At 40.1% G+C, this 19,502-nt stretch overlaps 3 protein-coding genes across 12 annotated transcripts in view; 1 reads left to right on the forward strand and 2 right to left on the reverse strand.

Annotated features, from left to right (window-relative positions):
• nkx2.1 (NK2 homeobox 1) overlaps positions 1-2,449 on the reverse strand; it is a 38,442-nt gene extending 35,993 nt beyond the window's left edge. For 5 of the 6 annotated variants that reach the window (XR_006091737.1, XM_042388991.1, XM_042388988.1 and 2 more), the window contains exons 1-2: positions 1,896-2,449; positions 191-226 (exon numbers count right to left, since the gene is read on the reverse strand). The gene's annotated coding sequence lies outside the window, so the exon portion shown is untranslated. The remainder of the gene's footprint in view (positions 1-190; positions 227-1,895) is intronic. The other variant, XM_042388989.1, reaches the window with a different exon arrangement.
• A 23-nt stretch (positions 2,450-2,472) lies between these two features.
• slc25a21 (solute carrier family 25 member 21) overlaps positions 2,473-19,502 on the reverse strand; it is a 110,744-nt gene continuing 93,714 nt past the window's right edge. For 3 of the 5 annotated variants that reach the window (XM_042388997.1, XM_042389000.1, XM_042389001.1), the window contains one exon: positions 18,233-19,351. In XM_042388997.1, coding sequence (XP_042244931.1) covers positions 19,290-19,351 — 62 coding nt within the window. In that variant the 3' untranslated portion in view covers positions 18,233-19,289. Of the gene's footprint in view, positions 2,513-2,643; positions 2,749-16,818; positions 17,424-18,232; positions 19,352-19,502 lie in introns of those variants that run through there. The other 2 variants (XM_042388999.1, XM_042388998.1) reach the window with 2 other exon arrangements.
• pax9 (paired box 9) lies at positions 4,679-14,148 on the forward strand. The gene is made up of 4 exons (XM_042388996.1): positions 4,679-6,527; positions 7,215-7,829; positions 9,905-10,044; positions 13,874-14,148. Exons 1-4 carry the CDS (start codon positions 6,524-6,526, stop codon positions 14,126-14,128), a joined length of 1,014 nt encoding a protein of 337 aa, XP_042244930.1. The 5' UTR covers positions 4,679-6,523; the 3' UTR covers positions 14,129-14,148.

Consider the following 19,502-nt stretch of genomic DNA (forward strand, 5'->3'; position numbering starts at 1 on the left):
GGGAACATTTATTCACCCCTTTGCAGTTTTCTCTGCGGAGAATCTGAGCAGCAACGCGGCTGTGCAGATAAGGAAATCTACTCTGCTGCAGTAGTAGTACAGGATGTAGCCTGTTTTTTTTGTTTTTTTTCTGTTTGGGACCACAAAGAGGAATCAGTGGGCGGATTACAGTCAGTCCAATTCAACTCACTTGTCTCTTGATAGAAGATGACTCACACCCATCAGACTGCAATGAATGAATGTGATTATTAGAAAATAAATCACTGCGTGGGAAATATAGTCTTATAATAATAACAATAATAATAATAAAGATATTTTAAAAACATAATATTCAACAAAATAACTTAACAGCGATAATTTTTGACTTTGTGGTTACTTGCAAAAATATTATTTACAATATGAAGAATAAGTTAATTTTTACGACTTCAGATAAAAATCGCATCATTTCTGTTGTTTTTTTGTTTTCTTTTTAAATGTAGTTTTTTAATTATTATTCAGCACTTTTTAATGCACTTTAATAGCGCGCGGGTGGTGATGGATCGACTAGGCGTGTCAATAAGTTAATTTCTTTGTGGTTTCGGCTTTCAGTCTGACACCTGCAGCTCTGAATGATTCCAACGTGAATATAAAATGATTGATTAGGTTACTATAGCAATAAAAGTGATGTTTGGTTGCTTAAACATCTTTAGAAAAAACAAACAAAGAATAATATTTGTCGCCTGTTTCTATATTAATAGAATGAATGATGAATGGTTGATGTATAACAGCATTTTTTATAGCTGATAAACGCATTTCACAGGTGCTGAATATAAATGCAAATCATAATAATAAATCCAATAATCATTTCAGAACGTTTCGATCCTGCTTTGATCCTTCAAGGATGAAATGATTTTTACACAGAAATGAGGAAGAAACATCGTCATTATTTTTGCATTAATTCGGTTACAGGTGTGAATATTTCAGGTGTGTTAATTGAAGAAACGGAGATTATACGATACATTCTTTAATGGGATCAGTATCAATCAGGTAAAATATACGAAGCTGCGAGAGAAAATCGATTTTCCATTGATTACGTTTGATTGGATCGTTTTATTAGATGCAATAAACCAATAACCCACATTTTATCCACCGCAACATGAAACTAAACTCCACTGAGGACAAAGAGGGAATATGAACGAGTTGTTCAACATACACACAAACTTTCCTTTATACTTTTTCGATCAGGCTTAATCGAAATCCTGCAACTATAAGCAACTCTTTGGGCTGCTTGATATTTTATTTGGTGTAAAACAGTCCCAGGTATATATTTTTTTTTCTCATGCAGTGCTGGATCTCTCTCTCTCTCTCTCTCTCTCTCTCTCTCTCTTAGTGGTGACAACAACTGCTGAGGAAAAAAAAAAAAGGTTCATCATGTCCTCACTTGTTGTAAATTAAAAAGCAAAAAGGTGGTTAAACTCTGTTCACACATGAAGGAGGATAGCTGAAGTGGGAGTGGTTGCGACATCACAGCTCATAGCTGTTTTTCAAGCCTACAGTGTAAACGGACTGAGGTGGATCTGTGAAGTTTTGTGCCACCAAACACAATTTATCTGTACTCGACAAGAAAGAAAAGCAAGATTGGAGGCGCTAAAATGTATAATTCATGTTTTTTTTCCACCTCCTTTCTCATTATAACAAGATGAGACATTAAACATGTGAACAGGATTCTTAATCTTTGGGGAACAGTGGATGTTGGTGTCCATCATGATGTTATTTATGGGAGTGTTAAGTGCTCGCTAGAAGTAAAAAAAGATTTTTTTTCTCCACTATTTCACTTTTTTAATGATGTGCAGCTTAATATTTTGCCTGGTTAAGACTGTCAGCGCCTTAAATTATTATAATTTTATTTTTCTTACTTCATTCTGGCATTCAGTATCCTTTCAAATTTGGTATCCATTGCATTGGAGGAACATCACCTTAAAGGACAGCTTCACAATTTTTTCAACTACGTCCTAAAACAACAGTCAGGTGTCCATATTGACACAAGTTTTTCTTGCTGTAATCATTCCTCCTTCTTCACACTGGCCATTAAGTGATCCCAGCATAATACACCTTCAGTGTAAGTGACGGTTGACAAAATTCACAAGCGTCTTACAGTCTTTTTTAGAGCCAAATTCCCTCCTTTTTGTTGCTATACTTCCACCGCAGCTCAACAGGAAAACACTGTCTGTGGAGACACAAAGAGGGAATTTGTAACTAAAAAAGTTGTGACTGTGGAAAATATCCACAGATGGTTGAAGGCTCATATAAGCGTCAGATTCACTTTTAAATACATTTTTTTGGCTCAAAACGAGGGCTGTGGGGTTTTTGTCCACACATAACACATTTGGAGAGGATCCTTTAATGGTCAGTATGAACAGGAGGAATGATTACAGCGAGCGAAACCTGTTTCAGTGTTCATATGGCCACCTGACTGTTGTTATTAGACACACTTGAAAAATTATGAACCCATCCTTTAATGGCGCACAGAAATCTGAAAAAAAAAGAGGACAAGAGGCAACACATTAATATCTTCCATCATCTTGAGTCAATAAGGACTTTCTAGCCGTGGAAACAACTATGACCAAAGCAGACACTGTGATGTAAACAGGTACAAGTGCAGACCTCCATCCAGACAGCGGTGTTATACTGTAGCAGCTTCACGATCCAGCTGAGACAAGAGCTCCTGTTTGCTGAACAGATTCCATAAACGTAAATAAAGGAAGGGATCTGTAAACAAGAGGAACAAATATTACAAATTAATACAAAGTCGTCCGATTTTGGAATCATTAGAGGAAAAATATGATCATGCTGTTGCAGGTTTATTCATATTTTCTATCTCTAAACGAAACAGGGGTTGCGTGCATTAAAGAGGTGTAAATACACTTAAGCAGTTTGTAAAAAAAAAAAAAAAAGTAATCCAACTTTCTGAAGAGAAAAAATAAACGGATGTAGAAATCAAGCTGGAGGAAGTGCAAAAAAAATGGTATTATTTATAAAATCTTCCTCAAGCGTTAAATCATAGATTATCGAGACACAATGGGAGTGTGTTTTGCAAGCACTGCATTGCAAAGTTTTGCATATAAACCCTAAAGGACACCAGACAAACACACACAGCAGAACTCTGCAACATATTCAGACAAGAAAATCCATTAGCTATATACATCCTGCAGGATTTAAGCCAGAAATGCAGTTTAAAAGACAATAATTTAATGTTGTTTAATTTCTTTAGTAAATTATAATGTAGTTATCTTCATCTTAAAACTTCTGGTGCAAACATAATATATAACCAACTGCAACACTGATTAAAGTGTAAGACTGTCTCATAGTAGATTATGTGCAAAAACAATGAGCATTACCTCCTTACATTCAGAGAAACATAACATGAGAGCAGGTAATAAAACTATTCGGCCTGCTGTCTCCTGCAGCAGAGCGAGTCGCGGCTCTCCAGTCCATCATCAGGCAACACAATTTGTCAGACAAGTGATGCTTTGCCTCAACAGGCGGTATGAACAATTCAATTCGACATGGACGATTTTTTTTTTTTTTTTTTTGGCTTGTGGAACATACAGGCATGTGACAGGCATGTAGAGTCTGGAAATCATGCGTGGAAGCCTGTTAGCAAAGTGGCGCTCCGTGTCCGGTAAGTTAACGAAAACATGGAGTGAAGATCTACAGCTTAAATACATATTTATTAAAGATTACATCTACATTTAGAGCACATAAGATCCCATTCACTACAAGGCCAAACACACAGTGTGCTGACGGGATAATGATAAGCATATGAAACTTCTTTAACCCACCTTAACAGCCTCCCCATTTGCAAATAAGTGACTTTATTATTATTATTATTTTTTCGTGATAATATGCTGATAATAATAATATTACTAATAATATGATCGGATCATTTGCAATTCTTTCTCTGAATGTAATAATAACATAATTTATCCGACATGATGGGAAATTTGAACAATGCTTTCAATAAACTGCAATTATTTCTTTCAACCAGCGATATACTGTTAATATCTTCCAGTTGTTTGTGATGTCATTAATCGGATAAACGTGCAGGAAAAACCGGCGATGGCCCCCTCTGCGTCTGCAGCGTCATGTCTGCTCAAGTGGACGGACATGTAATCTGCTGTACATGATGAGTTTTATCAGAGAAAAAAAAAGGAAGGAAGGTGTCCGTTTAGTCTGAAAAGGTTGAAGATGGAGCAGTTTGCGGAGACCTTTGATCCCCCCCCTTCCACAACTGACCTCTTGTTATTTCAGCCACCAGAGGCACCTCAGTGGAAACAAGTTGAGCACGTTTCCCCGCGGTAAACATTATCCTTGACGCATTAGTGGCCTGGGAGCTGAGCAGGGGTGGGCAGGTGGTGGGGTTGGAGGGGTGGAGGGGGGTAAAAGCGGTGATAAAGTGGTAAATTTTTTAAAAATGAGTCAACTAAGACCCCCAGTCGGTCGTCATAAGGCAAATAAACTCTCATATAAACAACAAATATATCCAGAAAAGCGTTAATTTGCGCCTCTTTAAAAATTTAAATCTGTGTAATTTCAGAGATTTATGCCATTAAGAAAAGGTGGGGGAACTTTAAACAAAAAAATGTAGGTATAGCACGCCCCCCCACCACCACCAACCCCCTCCCCTCCCTCCCTCCAGTATTCAGCCTACAGAGCTGTGCGTGCTGAAACAAATACTGAGGAATACTTTGTGTACATTTTGGCCCCTCAGAGTCGCTTCGGTGTTTAATGTCAGCAGAGGTTTTCAACGATATTCCTAATTGCACGGCTGTACGGGAGCGCCGTTTGATGTCTACATGCAACGTTGATCCCTTTAGGTTGCACAGAGATGAGGGTCAGTCATGCGCCGTGGCCTTTTTAAAATATGACACGAGAAAACCCAAAGCATATGTCAAAAGGGGAGAGAGTGGAGGCGCAAAGTTATGGCGTGTGTTTGTTTCTCGTGTCGGGAAGCAACAAATCTTTCTTATCGCTTGCAAGTGGGGGTTTCCATGTATGCGGAGGCAGTTAAGCTAGAAATTACCCCCCTTTTAAGATATTCTTCTGCAAACTTTGACACTGAAATGTAGCTATGTGAAGGATGAGACATAAAAGTTAATTTCTTTAGCATATATGCGCCTAAAGCCTAAATTGCTTGTGCGCAATTGGCAAAAAAAGAAACCTTTTGGCCTGTCCGGTGCAAAGCCTTAATGCAAATCAAATGAGCTTACAACTTGAAATGTAAATATATATAATAAATTATTTACTTAAAATAACAATTTAATGCGGAATGGTCGTTACACACACGTACAGTTAAAATAAAATCATCTATATTTTTAAAATTGACAGAAGAATTTAATCTGGCATGGGTACAATCCCTCCATTTATTTTCAAACTGCATGAGCAGGCGGATTCTTTCCGCAGGTTAAACATTTGTCTCTTGATGGCCTTCATTTTCAGCAAAACATCCTCCCGTGAAGGATTTCTTTTTTTGGCGTGTTTTTGCAAAGTGTAGCACTCAAGTGCTTGATGCGTAAAGATGAATAAAAAAAAACAAAACACGGGCGACAAGTGAGAATAAATGTGTGACAATCCTCGAGCGCGTGGACATACAATTTACATACAAAAACATCAGCTCGGCCAAATTACATTACTCAAAACCAATCATTCATTTCCTCCCATTTCCTTAATGATGCCATTTAAAAGGTTGAGATGAAGGGTGGTGTAGTGGAGCGTAAAGCCACCCAAATACAGGTTTTCCAACTTTTTTGTTTTCATAGTAAAACGTGGATATTTAGTTTAGATGGAAAGATTTAATATTAGTCATAAAAACACGAGCAAAAGACAACATAGAGTAATTATACGCGGGGTTTTAGTTGCACAAGTTCATGCGCTTTTCTCTATATATTAATATTTTTTCAGGTTTTAATTCGGTGTGATGGTCACCCAGCTGGAGCTTTTTACGCAACTTTTTTGATTTATTTAGCGCCACATCAGCGTTGGAAATGTGAAGATCTGATCCAAAATGATGATATTGCACTATACTTACCTTATCTGTCTCAATAACAAACGCATTCATGGTGGTATATCCCCAGCTTTGCTTTCTGATGGGGAGAGAGCAGGACGAGGAGGAGGACAAGGGGGAGGAAGGGGGAGGAGGAGGAGGAGGAGGAGAGGGGGGGGGATCTCTGTAGACTTGTCATGTCAAACTTTCTAACCAATAGCGACGCGGTTCTGCACAATCTCGAAACTCTATTGGAGAGTCCAGCCAATCAGCAGGGGAGAATCGTTGGAAGACCAGCCTCCTTATTTCAGCAGATAGAAATGTAAGCCTGTAGCCAGCACCGTCAGGAAACAGATCGAGAATTTAGTTCCTCTTGTTCCTTATCGCGCAAGAAGATTTTCTTGGACGCGGTTTTGGACAGTGGACACGCTGGACGCGGAGCAGGATCCACGCAGGAGGCACAACCAGGACTCCGTATTCTTCTTTTGCGGCTTTAACGCGATGGGTGAGTTCAATGTTGAATCGTGTTTTTTTTTTTTTCCCCCTCTCTCTCTCTCTCTCTCTTCTCGTCAGGGATGCAGCGAACTGTCCAACGGCAAGGTGGGAATATAGCGAAGATATTGTCTCTCTGTGTTGTTGTGACGACTCAGATTGGCTCGTGTTTAATCCTGCGGGAAGAAACTAGTAGACTGAATTATTTCATGACAGTTATGCTTGCTTTTTGGCTACTGGACATCCGTGTGAAGTTTAGCTTGTGTGCACGACAGCAAAAAGTCAGCTATTAAGTTGGTACTTCTCACCAAGACAACAAACTTAACTAAAAGTGATAAATTTGTATTTTTGAGTAAACATATTTTTGATAAAATTACTTAAAAGTCGCTCTTTGCGTAAAGATGCGCCCTGCGTAATTATGTTTTCTTCCAAATCAACTTTTAAGAGACATTAAAGAGTTAAAGACACAATGCTCTGATAAAGGACACAGCTTCAATAACTAGAATAAAAAGACAGTTTAATGCTTCATAACTTTGCTATATTTGATTGTTTATAGCTAATTGTGAGTGTAGTTAGAACTGTTAGGCCCTGTAAATAAGTGCTTTAACACGGGTGTTAGCAGTCAGTGGTGGGCCTTGGGTTGGTTACCTAATCGCTGTCTCATTGTTCTGCCCTTCTGTGTGTTTGTTTTTGACACCAGAGCCAGCCTTCGGTGAGGTGAACCAACTCGGCGGTGTTTTCGTGAACGGCAGACCGCTCCCCAACGCAATCCGGCTCCGGATAGTGGAGCTGGCCCAACTCGGAATTCGACCCTGTGACATCAGCAGGCAGCTGCGCGTCTCCCACGGGTGCGTCAGCAAGATCTTGGCCCGCTACAACGAGACCGGCTCCATCCTCCCGGGGGCCATCGGAGGCAGCAAGCCGCGGGTCACCACACCCACCGTGGTCAAGCACATACGGACATACAAGCAGAGAGACCCGGGGATTTTTGCCTGGGAGATCCGGGACAGACTACTCGCCGACGGTGTTTGCGACAAGTTCAACCTGCCGTCCGTCAGCTCCATCAGTCGGATCCTCCGCAACAAGATCGGGAATCTGTCGCAGCAGAGCCAGTATGAGTCGGGCAAGCAGGCGCCTCACCCACCGCCACAGCCAACGTTACCATACAACCACTTATACTCATACCCGACGTCCAAAGTGCCCACTCCCCCCGGCATGCCCACCCTTCCCGGACACATGGCCATGCACAGGATATGGCCTTCCTCGCACTCTGTGACAGATATTCTGGGGATACGGTCTATTACAGAGCAACAAAGTAAGCATGGCTGCATGGAGGGCGGTTGCATTTGTTTATTGCACGACATATATCCAACTTTTTGAGAGTTTTTTTTTTTTTTGCCCGCAAGAGCGCGAATGTGTGTGCGTTTAAGAGAGGGAGTGGTTTTATTTTTTTTTTCCCCTGAGTTACTCTAATTGTTTTTTATAGCCTAAGCTCCCAAAAATAAGTATTAGGACGTTACGAACTCGCCGGCCTCTATGGCGAGAGAGCTTAAAATGCCATTTGACCTGCCTGCTCTTATTGATTTGAAAGGGAGGCAGGTTAGTTCAGAAACAGATGGCCCGGCTTGCAGTAATAATTAAGAAGCGGATGTGGAATATTAGAGGGACAGCAGAGGGAAAGGCGGTGAGATGAAGTGCATCAAAATGAGGTGTTCTGAATGTTTGCCATGACTTGGAGCCAGACTTTTAGTGCTGCGTATTGTGATTTAGGCCTCAAAGAGTCAGCTCGCCATAAGATATATATCCTGTGTTGCATTGCGTTGTGTTTGTCATAGGCTACATGTGTCACAAATGCAGGTAGGCCCAGATAACTTTGGCGCGCACTCAACAAGACCACAACTGTTTTGGAAACAGTGAAACAGGATCCGGCATAAATCAGTGTTAATGGTCGGGCTCGGTGTTGTGGACGGGATTTTTCTGAGAGCCTGTTTTCCAGTGGCAGGAGGGGAAGTGTTGTCAGTGCAAGAGCAAGAGTCCTGCTGTCAGGATTCAGAGCTTCCATGCAGAAACACGCCCCGGCTCCTCTCCACCGCCGCCATGCGAGCTTAACTCGGGCAATAAACAAGACAAATGTGACGCAGATATCCACCAGAAATCACAGCGGAGGAATGTGTTTTGAAAATATGGCCTTTTTAAACAATTTGTGCATTTCCAAATGATTAGCAGATGTTTGTGGCAGGTTTCTGAATGCCGGGTTTAAGTTTTTTTAAAAGTAGGATTGAGTAACGTTGCACCAGGGAGATTATTTTTAATAAAATGTAAGAGGGAATTTATGAAAAATTGCACATACAAAAGCCATATAAAAAGAAAACAATAGAGAGACGCTTGACATTAACAGGTTTTTGGTGATTTCACTTAAATGTAATAATTCTAGAGATTTAAATTAATGCATGACGCGCATGCGAGTACACACACACACACACACACACACACACACACACACACGCACGCACACACACACATACTGCAGGCTGAATTTCTGTGGGTGAATACAAAAAAAAATTAAGATTAAAAAAAAAAAAGAAAAAGCTTTGTAACATTGGTGGGCTTGCTTTTCCTACTGTGAACCGTGTATGATATGATCGCACACACACACACACACACACACACACACATACACACAAAGAGGAGGGAGACGGTGAAAAGTAAATCTAATTTGTCGCCAACAGGAAGACGTTGCGGTGGGCTTAAACGTCCAACCCTGACCCTCCAGAGAGTTGTCTTACCTCTCTAAACCATCTTCAACTGGGCCTCGATCCGATCTCCAGGAGGCACCATGTTCACTAAACGTTTAGTCTAAACACGGTTGTATTTAGCCAAGTGGAAAAACACGTAGATAATTCCACTTTCTCTCAGTGTTGTTGCTAAAAGCCCTGATCAGGTTTGTTGATTAATGACTGAAGTAAAAAATTCCTGAAACAAACTCAGATTTTAAGATATGATGTCATATAAGGAGAATTACAAAAGGGGGAAAAAATTAAAAGAAAAATGAAAAACTCAATAGTTGATGATGTCGATTTTTTTTTTGGATTTGACACTTAAGCAGATATTTTTGTTTAACTATTCACGAATAGAAAAAAAAAAGTTAACGCCCCACAAATCAGCATATGAGCTTGTGCGCAAACTGACAAATGACCGTTCAAGTGCAAAATGTCACAGGGTTTATTGTGTCTTATGGAGCCTGGCTAACCTGCCTGGTGGATGCATGAGTATCAGCGGCCTGTGCGGGTCTTTTTTTTTTTTTTTTTTTTTCGTTTTTTTTTTCTTCTCCTAATCTCAAACCCTTTCTCTGACTTTCCTCTCTTCTCTCTTTCTCTTTTGCCCCCCCAGTTAGTGACAGTCCATCCTTTTCCAGCGCCAAACTAGAGGAATGGAGCGCTATAAACAGGACTAATTTCCCACCAGCAAGTTCTCCACTAGTCAATGGCGTGGATAAACCGCATTTAGAACCTGAAGCAAAATACACACAGGTAAAAAAAATAATAATAATAATAAAGGGACACCTCTTTTTTTTTTGTAACCAAAACAGTTTATCCAAAAAGTCTGGCAATCAGGCTGTAAATGTAACTACAGTCTTTTATGATATTTTAATAATTATGTGGCCTGGAAATTTCCCTTTCACAGCATTAACGCGCTCTTTCTATTGGCTTGCTGGTAATGGGTGCATTTTAAAATAATATCTAATTATTATTTTTTTTCTATTTTGGCTTTATAAAGGCGCACTACCTGCAGGTCTTGCTTGCATGGTTAGTGCTTCCAATGAATCCTAAGAGTATAAATTACGGTATTTAATTATGAGTAGGTTACAGAGTTGTGGATAGTTGTTCTGTTGATTTTTTGTTTAGCTGTTTGGTTTTTTAAATCGAGTGTGGCTATTTTAACACTCCATTACTGTTAAGGCCCATAAGACCTAGTCTGTTTACGGGTAACTGTAGTATATTTTAATGGGCTGGGTCCATGCAGGGTTTGAGTCAAGACATTGAACTGGATGGCAATGAACGTCGACCACTGCGTCATTTTGTCTCATTTTGCCTTGTGCGAGAAAATACAGTATAAGCTGTTTGGTCTAAATCAACTCTCGTGAGGGCCTAAACTCTCGGGACTTTTACTGTTTTGCATTCAGTTGTTAGAGTCGATAAATATAGACTACGTGAAACAGTCAAATTCAAATGAAGGAGAGTCGATTCACGCTGAAATAGACGCCGAATTTCCGCATTTCTACTTTAACTGAAATTAAGTTAGTTTTTTTACATTTAAAGGCCATAAATCGCTATAAATTCGGGATAGTTGTTGCTTAGATTTGTATTAATTTTGTCTAATTTTCTATAAATATTTATTCTATTAGTTTATGTAAACGTATTTACGTGCCTTTAGATCTTATTTTTGCTTTTCCAGAGTAGGTAACAAATGAAGGGTTGTGATGACAGCACTGTGTACGCGCATGCGTGCTTGCTTAGTCTTTTTTTTTGCACAGGATGCGCGATTCTCCTTATAGGAAAAAAAAAAAAAAAAGCAATTTCATGGCGCATAATTTATTTTGTCACTTTATCGCGGGGCAGTTTTCATGCTCGTTACGCAGAAAGCAGGGCCGACACTGTGAGATTAGGAGCGTTGAGAGTTGGTCTACAAGCACACAGTGGACACACACTGACTGTCAGAGCGGTTAGCCAGCCAGCTATACAAAAACAGAAGTGAGCCATTAAATGCAGAAAATAACAACTCTATAAATTACAAAGTTTATTGCATGAAAAACAAAAGATGGTGCAGCGAGTTCAGTTTCTCCAAAACACTGGAGGATTAAGCGTGCCTTTGTCACTCAGACTTCATACAGGAACTGCAGCTTCAACATCGAATGTTAAATACATCTGAAATGTTGATTTGTGAGACAGACAGAGACAGTAAAAGAGAGAGATGTCATGCAAAGACCGTGATCAAACACCAGAGGCTGAAAGGCCCCTGATTTTTTTCAAACTAATTCATTTGCTCCTAAGATGTCATGCTAGTGACGCATTTCCTCTTATGTTTAATATTTTCTTAGAGTTTAAGCAGCGCTTCTTTAATCCATTTGGGACACTGAAAAATTCTGAAGGTCATTTTCTTTTATTTCTGTTACTGTGTCAAATATCAGTTTAGGCCTAAATCGTATAAACTGAAGTCTCTATGCGGTTAGAAATATGTGGCCTATAGGCGCTATGCGGGGTGCTGCGGGCAGATGCACCCATGAGACTCTCAGGTTTTCTCTCTGAGAAGAAGAAGAAGTAGAAGAAGAAGAAGAAGAGCATCATTAAAATAGATTTAGGGTTGAGTCGAGAGCGAAGTGCGCGCGGCGAGGTCGGTGCTCGAAAACGCATGAAACATCTATTCATAAAAACAAACAATCAAAGCTAAAATTCAATTCCATTAAATATTTGTTCATGCTTGATTAACCTGCTTTTTAAAAACATTGAAACTGTAAAATAACGATTGTTTTTTCCCCGATATAAACAACGGGATCAGCGCGTGACAAGGTGAATCCGTTTGGATTGTAATTATTTGGTTGATTTCTTTTATTATTCATAATTCAGTTCTGGTTTACTTGTGCTTAATAATAGTGATTCAAAACATTACAACACGTATTATTATTAACAAGTATTATTATTAACAAGCAGGCCTATTATTATTAAAAAAAGAACAAAATAAAGGAAGAAGAAGAAAAGGTAAACCTGAACTGATTTTAATCACAATCAGTAAGTTATGAATACACTGCTTTAATTTAACATATTTCTATAAATATATTCTTAAACTCTAAATAACACTCTTAACTTTAAATCAAAGTATATTCACTAAAGACAAATGGCCCTGAACAAATGAACAGATACACCTAATCAAATAAATGATGCAATAAGACAACCTATATACAGCTTCTAATGTTTTAATCTTGTTGACTTTGTGTCAGACAGGTGTTGATTCACATCTGTACTGACTCTGAGACTGCAGTTACTGCTGTTGTTGTTGTTGTAGTGGATTGCATTATACTGAAAGGTGTTTTCTGTTATTTTGTATATACTGTATGTGTGTATTTATGCACAGTAAATGTGTGTTTTTCATTAGTGGAAGGTAAAATGATCTTTAGAAAGCTTCTCAGTTAGACTAATTGATTTAAATGAAAAAACATTTTTTTTTTAAACAAAGCTGAAGTCCTGTGTTACACTTTATGAAATAAGCTGCAAGTATTGTTGAGCCAAGTGAAGACACACAAACACCCACACACACCCAAACACCCACAGTCAGACCCACAGACACCCACTGGCGCGTGCGTACACACACACACACACGAAACCAGTTTTTCTCTCTATAGTCATGTTGAATAATCACCACAAATGTCAGTTTGGTGTGTCATTTTTCATATCTACTTTGAAGAAATGGCCGGTGACTCTGCCGCTCAGGCAAAACTATGAAAATACCTCAGAAAAACAGAAAAGTTCCCAATTGTAGAAATTATTCTCAGTAGTCGCAGACCACCCAGGAACAGAAATTCGGCCTCCCTGTTGAAATGCTTTGGTGAATTCCTCAAGTTAAGTCCTGTCGCTGTGCCAGAAAAGCAAAGCCCATTCATGCTTTCGAACCCTATGCTCGCCTCATTCTCTATCATATTTCCCCTCTTCCTGCCCTTTCACTCTCAATCGCTCATGACATCTGTTTTGTGGCGCCCCCAACCACCCTGTCTCCCATCATCTGGCGTGGTATATCATCGCAGCCGAAGAAAAGTCCACTTTTGGTAGAAAACAAGTCCCATACACACAAGGGCAATCATGCATGTACAGTTTTTATATATGTTTAATATGTTCCAGGGGCATGAGCGCATAATTGATCATTCATACTTTCATCAAAATTGGAAAAATGGGGTTTTTTTTATGTGGTGGCTGTAATATCCAAGTTACAATTTAAGTCTCTGCTGTTTATAATTCAACCGGCTTCACTTTTCCTTTCACTTTCTTATACAGTTTGCCTCAGTTTTTTTTCCCCTCCCATTACAAGTCAGCTGCTTGTCTACCTGTGTTGAGTTCACTAAAATACTGTGGCTAAAATTGCCTTCTCCGTAATTTCTCAACCGACAACATTTAAGAATCTTTTCATGGTGAATAATTTACTTTCTTCCAACTGTGAGGAGAACCATTAATGGAATTTGCTAACTGATTTTGACACTAAACAGTTAAGCCGATTGAAAAATGTTTTTCTATAAGTGACCTTTCAGACCTATAATTTTAGCAGATTTTCACCTGCTAATCTCCTCCTTTCTCTCCTCTCTTCCTCGCCCAGACGCCGAATGGATTGCCCACAGTGAACAGCTATGTCACAGCGCCCAGCATCCCTCCCTACCACCCTCCCACCCAAGTGTCACCCTACATGGGGTACAGCGCCACCACGTCGGCCTATGTGACCGGTCCCACATGGCAGCCGGCCAGTGGCAGTGCTCTATCTCCCCACAGCTGTGACATCGCCACCCCTCTGGCCGTCAAAAGCATGACGGCCAACCGTGACGCCATTCACCCAGTCATCGCCTCGGCACTGTGAGGTCAGCTCCAGAGACTGATGGGGAGAAGACGGGGTACAGGGGGATGGGGGAAGGGGGGGGAGTGAGAGACGGCGAGGACAGGAGACACAGAGTCTGTCCCCTGCGGCTTCATTTCATTCCCACTGCCTCCTTTCTATGAAGGACTCGGCCCCAGGACCCATATTTGCGCCGTTCTTTATGTCAACTCCCCCTTCCCCTGCTAGACACAGACACACAAAGACACACGAGGAATAAACAGTCTGTCAATTTTTTTTACTACAAACTTGTTGTCTGAAAGAAAGAACTCGCAGGACAGGTGTACTGAAGGACTGATGTATGACTGCTACTCCATCTTTCAACACAGTTCCTCCCAATTTCTTTACTGCACACTTCTGCAAATGTCTTTGGGCAAAATGGGGTAATGTATAACTTCATGAATAAGAAATCAAAGAAGAGGAAAAAAACTTTGCATTAGTGTTTCAGGGTGCTTATTAATTGCTATTGTTTTTTTTAAAAAAATGTTTGTATGCTTTTTTTTTGTTGTTGTTTATGTTTTGATAAGTCTTATGGAGAATTGTTTTCCCACTTCTCTAAAAATGTAGCCTATGCAAGAGCTCCCGAGAGAAGTTAATGTTTATTTATTAGATTAAGGTACGTTGAATGAAGTGCAATTAGCCTTACAGACAGCATGGGAATCTCCACGCACGTTCAGACAAAATTGGCATTGGTCTTATGTTGGCGTCTATAGCATTAACAATTGACAAATGTTGCACAATGAAATTGAATGTATCTTATTAAATTGTTTGGCTGTTACTGGTCTTCATGGAGTTTGCCGCTTGTTTGGGGGAATCCTCAACACTTTTTATTCTGAGAAGAGAAGTACATCATCACACCTGAAAATATTTATTTTTCTCTCTCTCTGCCAGTGCAGCTGTGGTAAATTCAGAGTATTGTAGCCTACCGGCCTGTTTTACATGAGCAGGAAACTGCTTTTCATAAAAAAAGAAAAAATGTGTGTGCTCATACAAGGCCTGTATGCTCTATTGCAACGCGTCACAGCTCACTAGGAAAGTTCATTAGAAATGCTTTGAGCATACAGAGACACACACACACACACACACGCACACTCACCACATAAAGCAATTCTTTTAATATCTTTTAGCCATTCCAATAATAGTCTTCTCACCTCATTTCATTAAATATGGCTTCGTCTATTTTAATTAAGATTTATTCCAGAATATTAGCTGAGTGACAAAGGAAATCATGGTTTTGAAGAAATCCAAATATATTTTATTTAGTAAATAGTGTATTATAAATATTATAGTTTGCACAATGAAATTTTTAGTGATGAAGAGAAGTGCTAAAAATTTAAAATGCATTATTTTTCCTAATACTTCCATAAAATTTCCTAATTTCAGTGTTAATTCTTTTGTTTTCGGTAAATATCTCATAAGGGAGTGGTTTGACTTTGGAAACACTATAACTCTTTGCAAACATTAGTGAAAGTCTTCCATTGTGTGTTACAATTTCTAATATTTGTTTAACTGTTACATGTCATAAATACTTTTTTTTTTTTGGTTGGATTTAGGCGTGTGTAAGACATAGCAAATTAGAGCGTAACTGTTGCGTTAAAATTTGGGATGTTTTTGCTGAGGACTCCTGGGGTGAGGTGGAGTCCATGTACATTCAGAGAGCCACAAATAGGCTCATTGGCCTGCGGTCTCCAAGGTCATCAGACATCTGACCCACATGCGAACCTTCGGTAGCCACAAAAGGGGCCAAATAGGGCCTGTCAGGGCTAACGCAACGTGTTCATTACAAAAGCAAAGCACACAAACCCGGTTGACAAATGACATGTTTGCAAAATGATGCAAAAATACTTTCAAGAATGTTTTGAGTGGGGGAAATGTAGTGTAATAAATTACGAGTGAGTCTGGCAAGCCCCGTCTAGCCCTGCAGTAGAAGCCAGATTACTGAGATTTAAACAAACTGGGTTTCATGAAGTTGGAGATGAATAACTTGATAAAAATTGCTCACCTGCTCTTTTACATGGCATTACCTGCTGCTGAGAGTTCAGAGGGTGCCCATGTTTCCATTCCTCCTGTGTTACAGCATAAACAGTCCCTCCATGTGACTGTGTCAACAGTCCTCCCCACGCAGGGGCTGATTTGACTTGGAAAGCACTCTTCCCCGCATCCAGTGGTCACGGACCGTTGCTCAGGGATCGTAGTGTTTTTTTGACCGTATGTGAACCACATCACAGGGACGTGATGATCATACACTCGCTGTACCAGCCAGCCCTCACGGCCACCCCTACCATCTACCATCCATCATGTACAGTAAATGATAGTTACCACCAGCCCTCTGCCGTGAAAGGACAAGAGTGGCATGAAAAAGTCGTTACATGCTCTGTTTTTTTGCCTCAGCCTACACACAACAAGGCCAAACAACTTTTCCTTTCAACTAAGCTATATGAACTGAGCACAGTCTTGTTAGTCTCCTCTGACTCATACAACAAAATTAAAATGTGGTCGTCTTAATTGACACCAGTATTTAAAAAATAGGAACAGTGTGTTTTCTAGACAGGAGGAATAGCTTCTCAAAAGCCTAATGTTGGTCAGCTTTATGGAAGCGAGGACTAAAGGCGTAGTTTCAAAAATAGGGGCAGACACGTGTTTATAATTAATGATGTTGAGTCTGACTTCAGTGTCATATGGTTATCTTTATTTCTCCACATGCAATCAGAAACAAGACAGCTATTTCCAGAGTAACACAGAGCAGGGTATGTAACACTGGCTGCATACAGCTCTTCATGCGTGTTTCTGCTCACTGAACATTTTTACAAGAAGCTGACAACAGCCAGAATGTTTTCTTAATGCCTTAAAACAGCAATGTTGAGCAGACAGGTGAGTAAAACCTCCTAAAAAAGAAAAGAAGAAGAAGAAGAAAAAAAAAAAGCTGTGTTCAGAAAAGCACATGGTTCCATGTCTTTGGTATGTCTGCATGTGCCCCCCCCCCCCGTGTTCAACCAAGTGGACATAAATCACTGCCTTTTTAAACGTAGTGTAAATCCTGGACATTTTAATATATTAATCATTAACCGTGCCTGCACTGGGAGAGACAGGTACAGCCACGTTCAGATTGCAGGCTTGTCAAAGTCAGAGCCACTGAATTGAAATGTCACGGGTGAAGATGAGGAAGGTACATGGCAAGGGTATAAAGAAAATGAGGAGGAGTGGACTTTGCCGCTGAAGATTTATGATCAGGACAGTGTGCAGGGAATTCAGGTGAAGGGTGGCTCCGTTGCTTAGCTACCTGCAATACACGCAGCACATGTTACAAGCTGTCAAGTCTGAAACAAACATACGCATTCAGCACTCTATTACAGAAAGCACAGGTTAAGCGCTTACAATTCCATCAGTCTGCAAGCCGCAGTTGTTAGTCTATCACCACAGGCCCCCGGGCAAAAAACCAGAAGCCGTTCCATTTTGGCAGAGAGAAACTCCCACATTAATGATGACTGTCAAATGGCAACGTGGCTCAGTATAAGCTACTACCAGATGAGGTTAAGATGAGTCTCTTACAGAGGAGTACTAACCCTAAGGCTGTGCAACAGGTGTGTGTGTGTGTGTGTGTGTGTTTGCGTGTGTGTGTGAGGGTGCATATTTGTGTAAGAGATAGATTGGTAGAGGGAGAGAATGCGTGCGGCAACCCTCCCATTCCTGCAGCCACATTTGAATTTCTTGAGCTTGTTGTTTTAGCTTGTACAAAGCTATGCTCAGGCAACGACTCCCCACCACCGAGAGAGAGAAAGAAAGAAAGAAAGAAAGAAAGAGAGAAGACTGACGCTCGGTTGAGTAATGCAACTTCTGCGACTGACAGGTTCTCAAACAACAAAGCGCTCTGATGGGAAAAGACGAGGAGGAGGGTGATGAAGTGGTAAACTGTAGGAAGGTGATACGCTTATATCAATGCCAAGTTAAAACACTCCCAGAAGAGGCAAACATGCAACAACACAAACTAGTTAAGGTGCTTAACTCACCCCCAAAACACACACTCACACACACACACACACACACACACACATACACACACACACACACACACAGAGAAAACAAGTGAAGTTACATTTTTTTTCTTTTTATTTGTTACCAATACACACAAGTACATTTCCACAAATGCTAACTAAACTGATTAAAAAGATCACTGAGATTAAAAAAAAAAAAAAAGTCAAATTAAGACAACTTCTTACCAATAAAAGCTTGAAAAATAAAGATTTTATACCGAGTCCAATGTATAGGAGGTACATAAAAATATTAGTCATAGAAAAACAGTAGTAGGCCTCATTTTCAGTGTATAAGATTTGCAAGGCACTGTCATGTCTGTTTGGTTTGTTTGAGACATAAGGCTTAGTACTGTAGGTGTGATCACAGTGTATATTTGCGATCATGTAATCCGTGACATGTATGAAGACGTGTACATACAGACAAGTATGTATATGTGTGCGCGTAGACTCCACCCGCTGCAGTGGGCGGCGGCGGTGGTGGTGGTGGTGCTGTAGCTGATTTCAAAAGCTGCGTCTTAATGAGCAGTTTACATTAAAATACGAGTGATGTTTGATGGAGATGGATGATCCACCGAGTCCAGCGGGGCTCTGGTCATGTCGGTCGAGGAAGTGAGGCTCATCTGAACTCAGTGTGTGTTCAAGTTTTGTCATGTAACATGTGCTGTGCAGCTACATAAAAAAGTTGTTCTATACATGAGTGCTTTATAGTGGAACTGGAGTCTGTGATTGCCATGTAAACATGAACCCGCTCCATTGTTGCAGTTTTATTTTTATTTGAAACTGAACTTAAAAGCTATCGATCAAGTAATAAAAACTTTTGGGTTCTACTATAAATGTATTTGCCAGTTTTCAAACACTGCAGCTGTTTCCAGCTGTGTTGCAGCACTTCCTGAGAAACTGACTTAGAATGTAGCTAAAGAAAAACTATTTTCATAATCTAACATTTACTGTGATGCTGATTTGGTATTTTGCAGACTAGTAGTGTATATATTTAAAGGTAAAAAAAACCTAATTTGGTCTGACCAAACTGGAGTCAGTTAACGATATTAGCATTGAGGCACAATCCAGAAGGCACTCTTGTAGGTTTCCTTTCTTTTTTTTTTTTTTTTTTTTTTTTACCAGTTCTTCTGTAACCATCCAGACACATATTCATAGACCAGCAGCATCACTGCCCCACCTGTAGCCAAACAGAAGAGAAAGCCACAGTGAACCCAAATTTTCCCTGCAACTGAATAAATGGGGTGAGCGACCTGTCCAATAGGAACTAAGATTTAGTGTCACATGATCTAAAATGCAGATTCTGTGGTTTTGCTGCCCGAACAAGTAAA

This window comes from Thunnus maccoyii, chromosome 16 (assembly GCF_910596095.1).
Source record: "Thunnus maccoyii chromosome 16, fThuMac1.1, whole genome shotgun sequence".
Classification (NCBI taxonomy): Eukaryota; Metazoa; Chordata; class Actinopteri; order Scombriformes; family Scombridae; genus Thunnus; species Thunnus maccoyii.

Excerpts from the sequence above, each read along its gene's own strand:
- pax9 (XM_042388996.1), top strand. Across the intron at positions 7,830-9,904 it reads GTCTATTACAGAGCAACAAA|TTAGTGACAGTCCATCCTTT; the intron begins GTAAGCATGGCT and ends TTGCCCCCCCAG. Across the intron at positions 10,045-13,873 it reads CTGAAGCAAAATACACACAG|ACGCCGAATGGATTGCCCAC; the intron begins GTAAAAAAAATA and ends TTCCTCGCCCAG.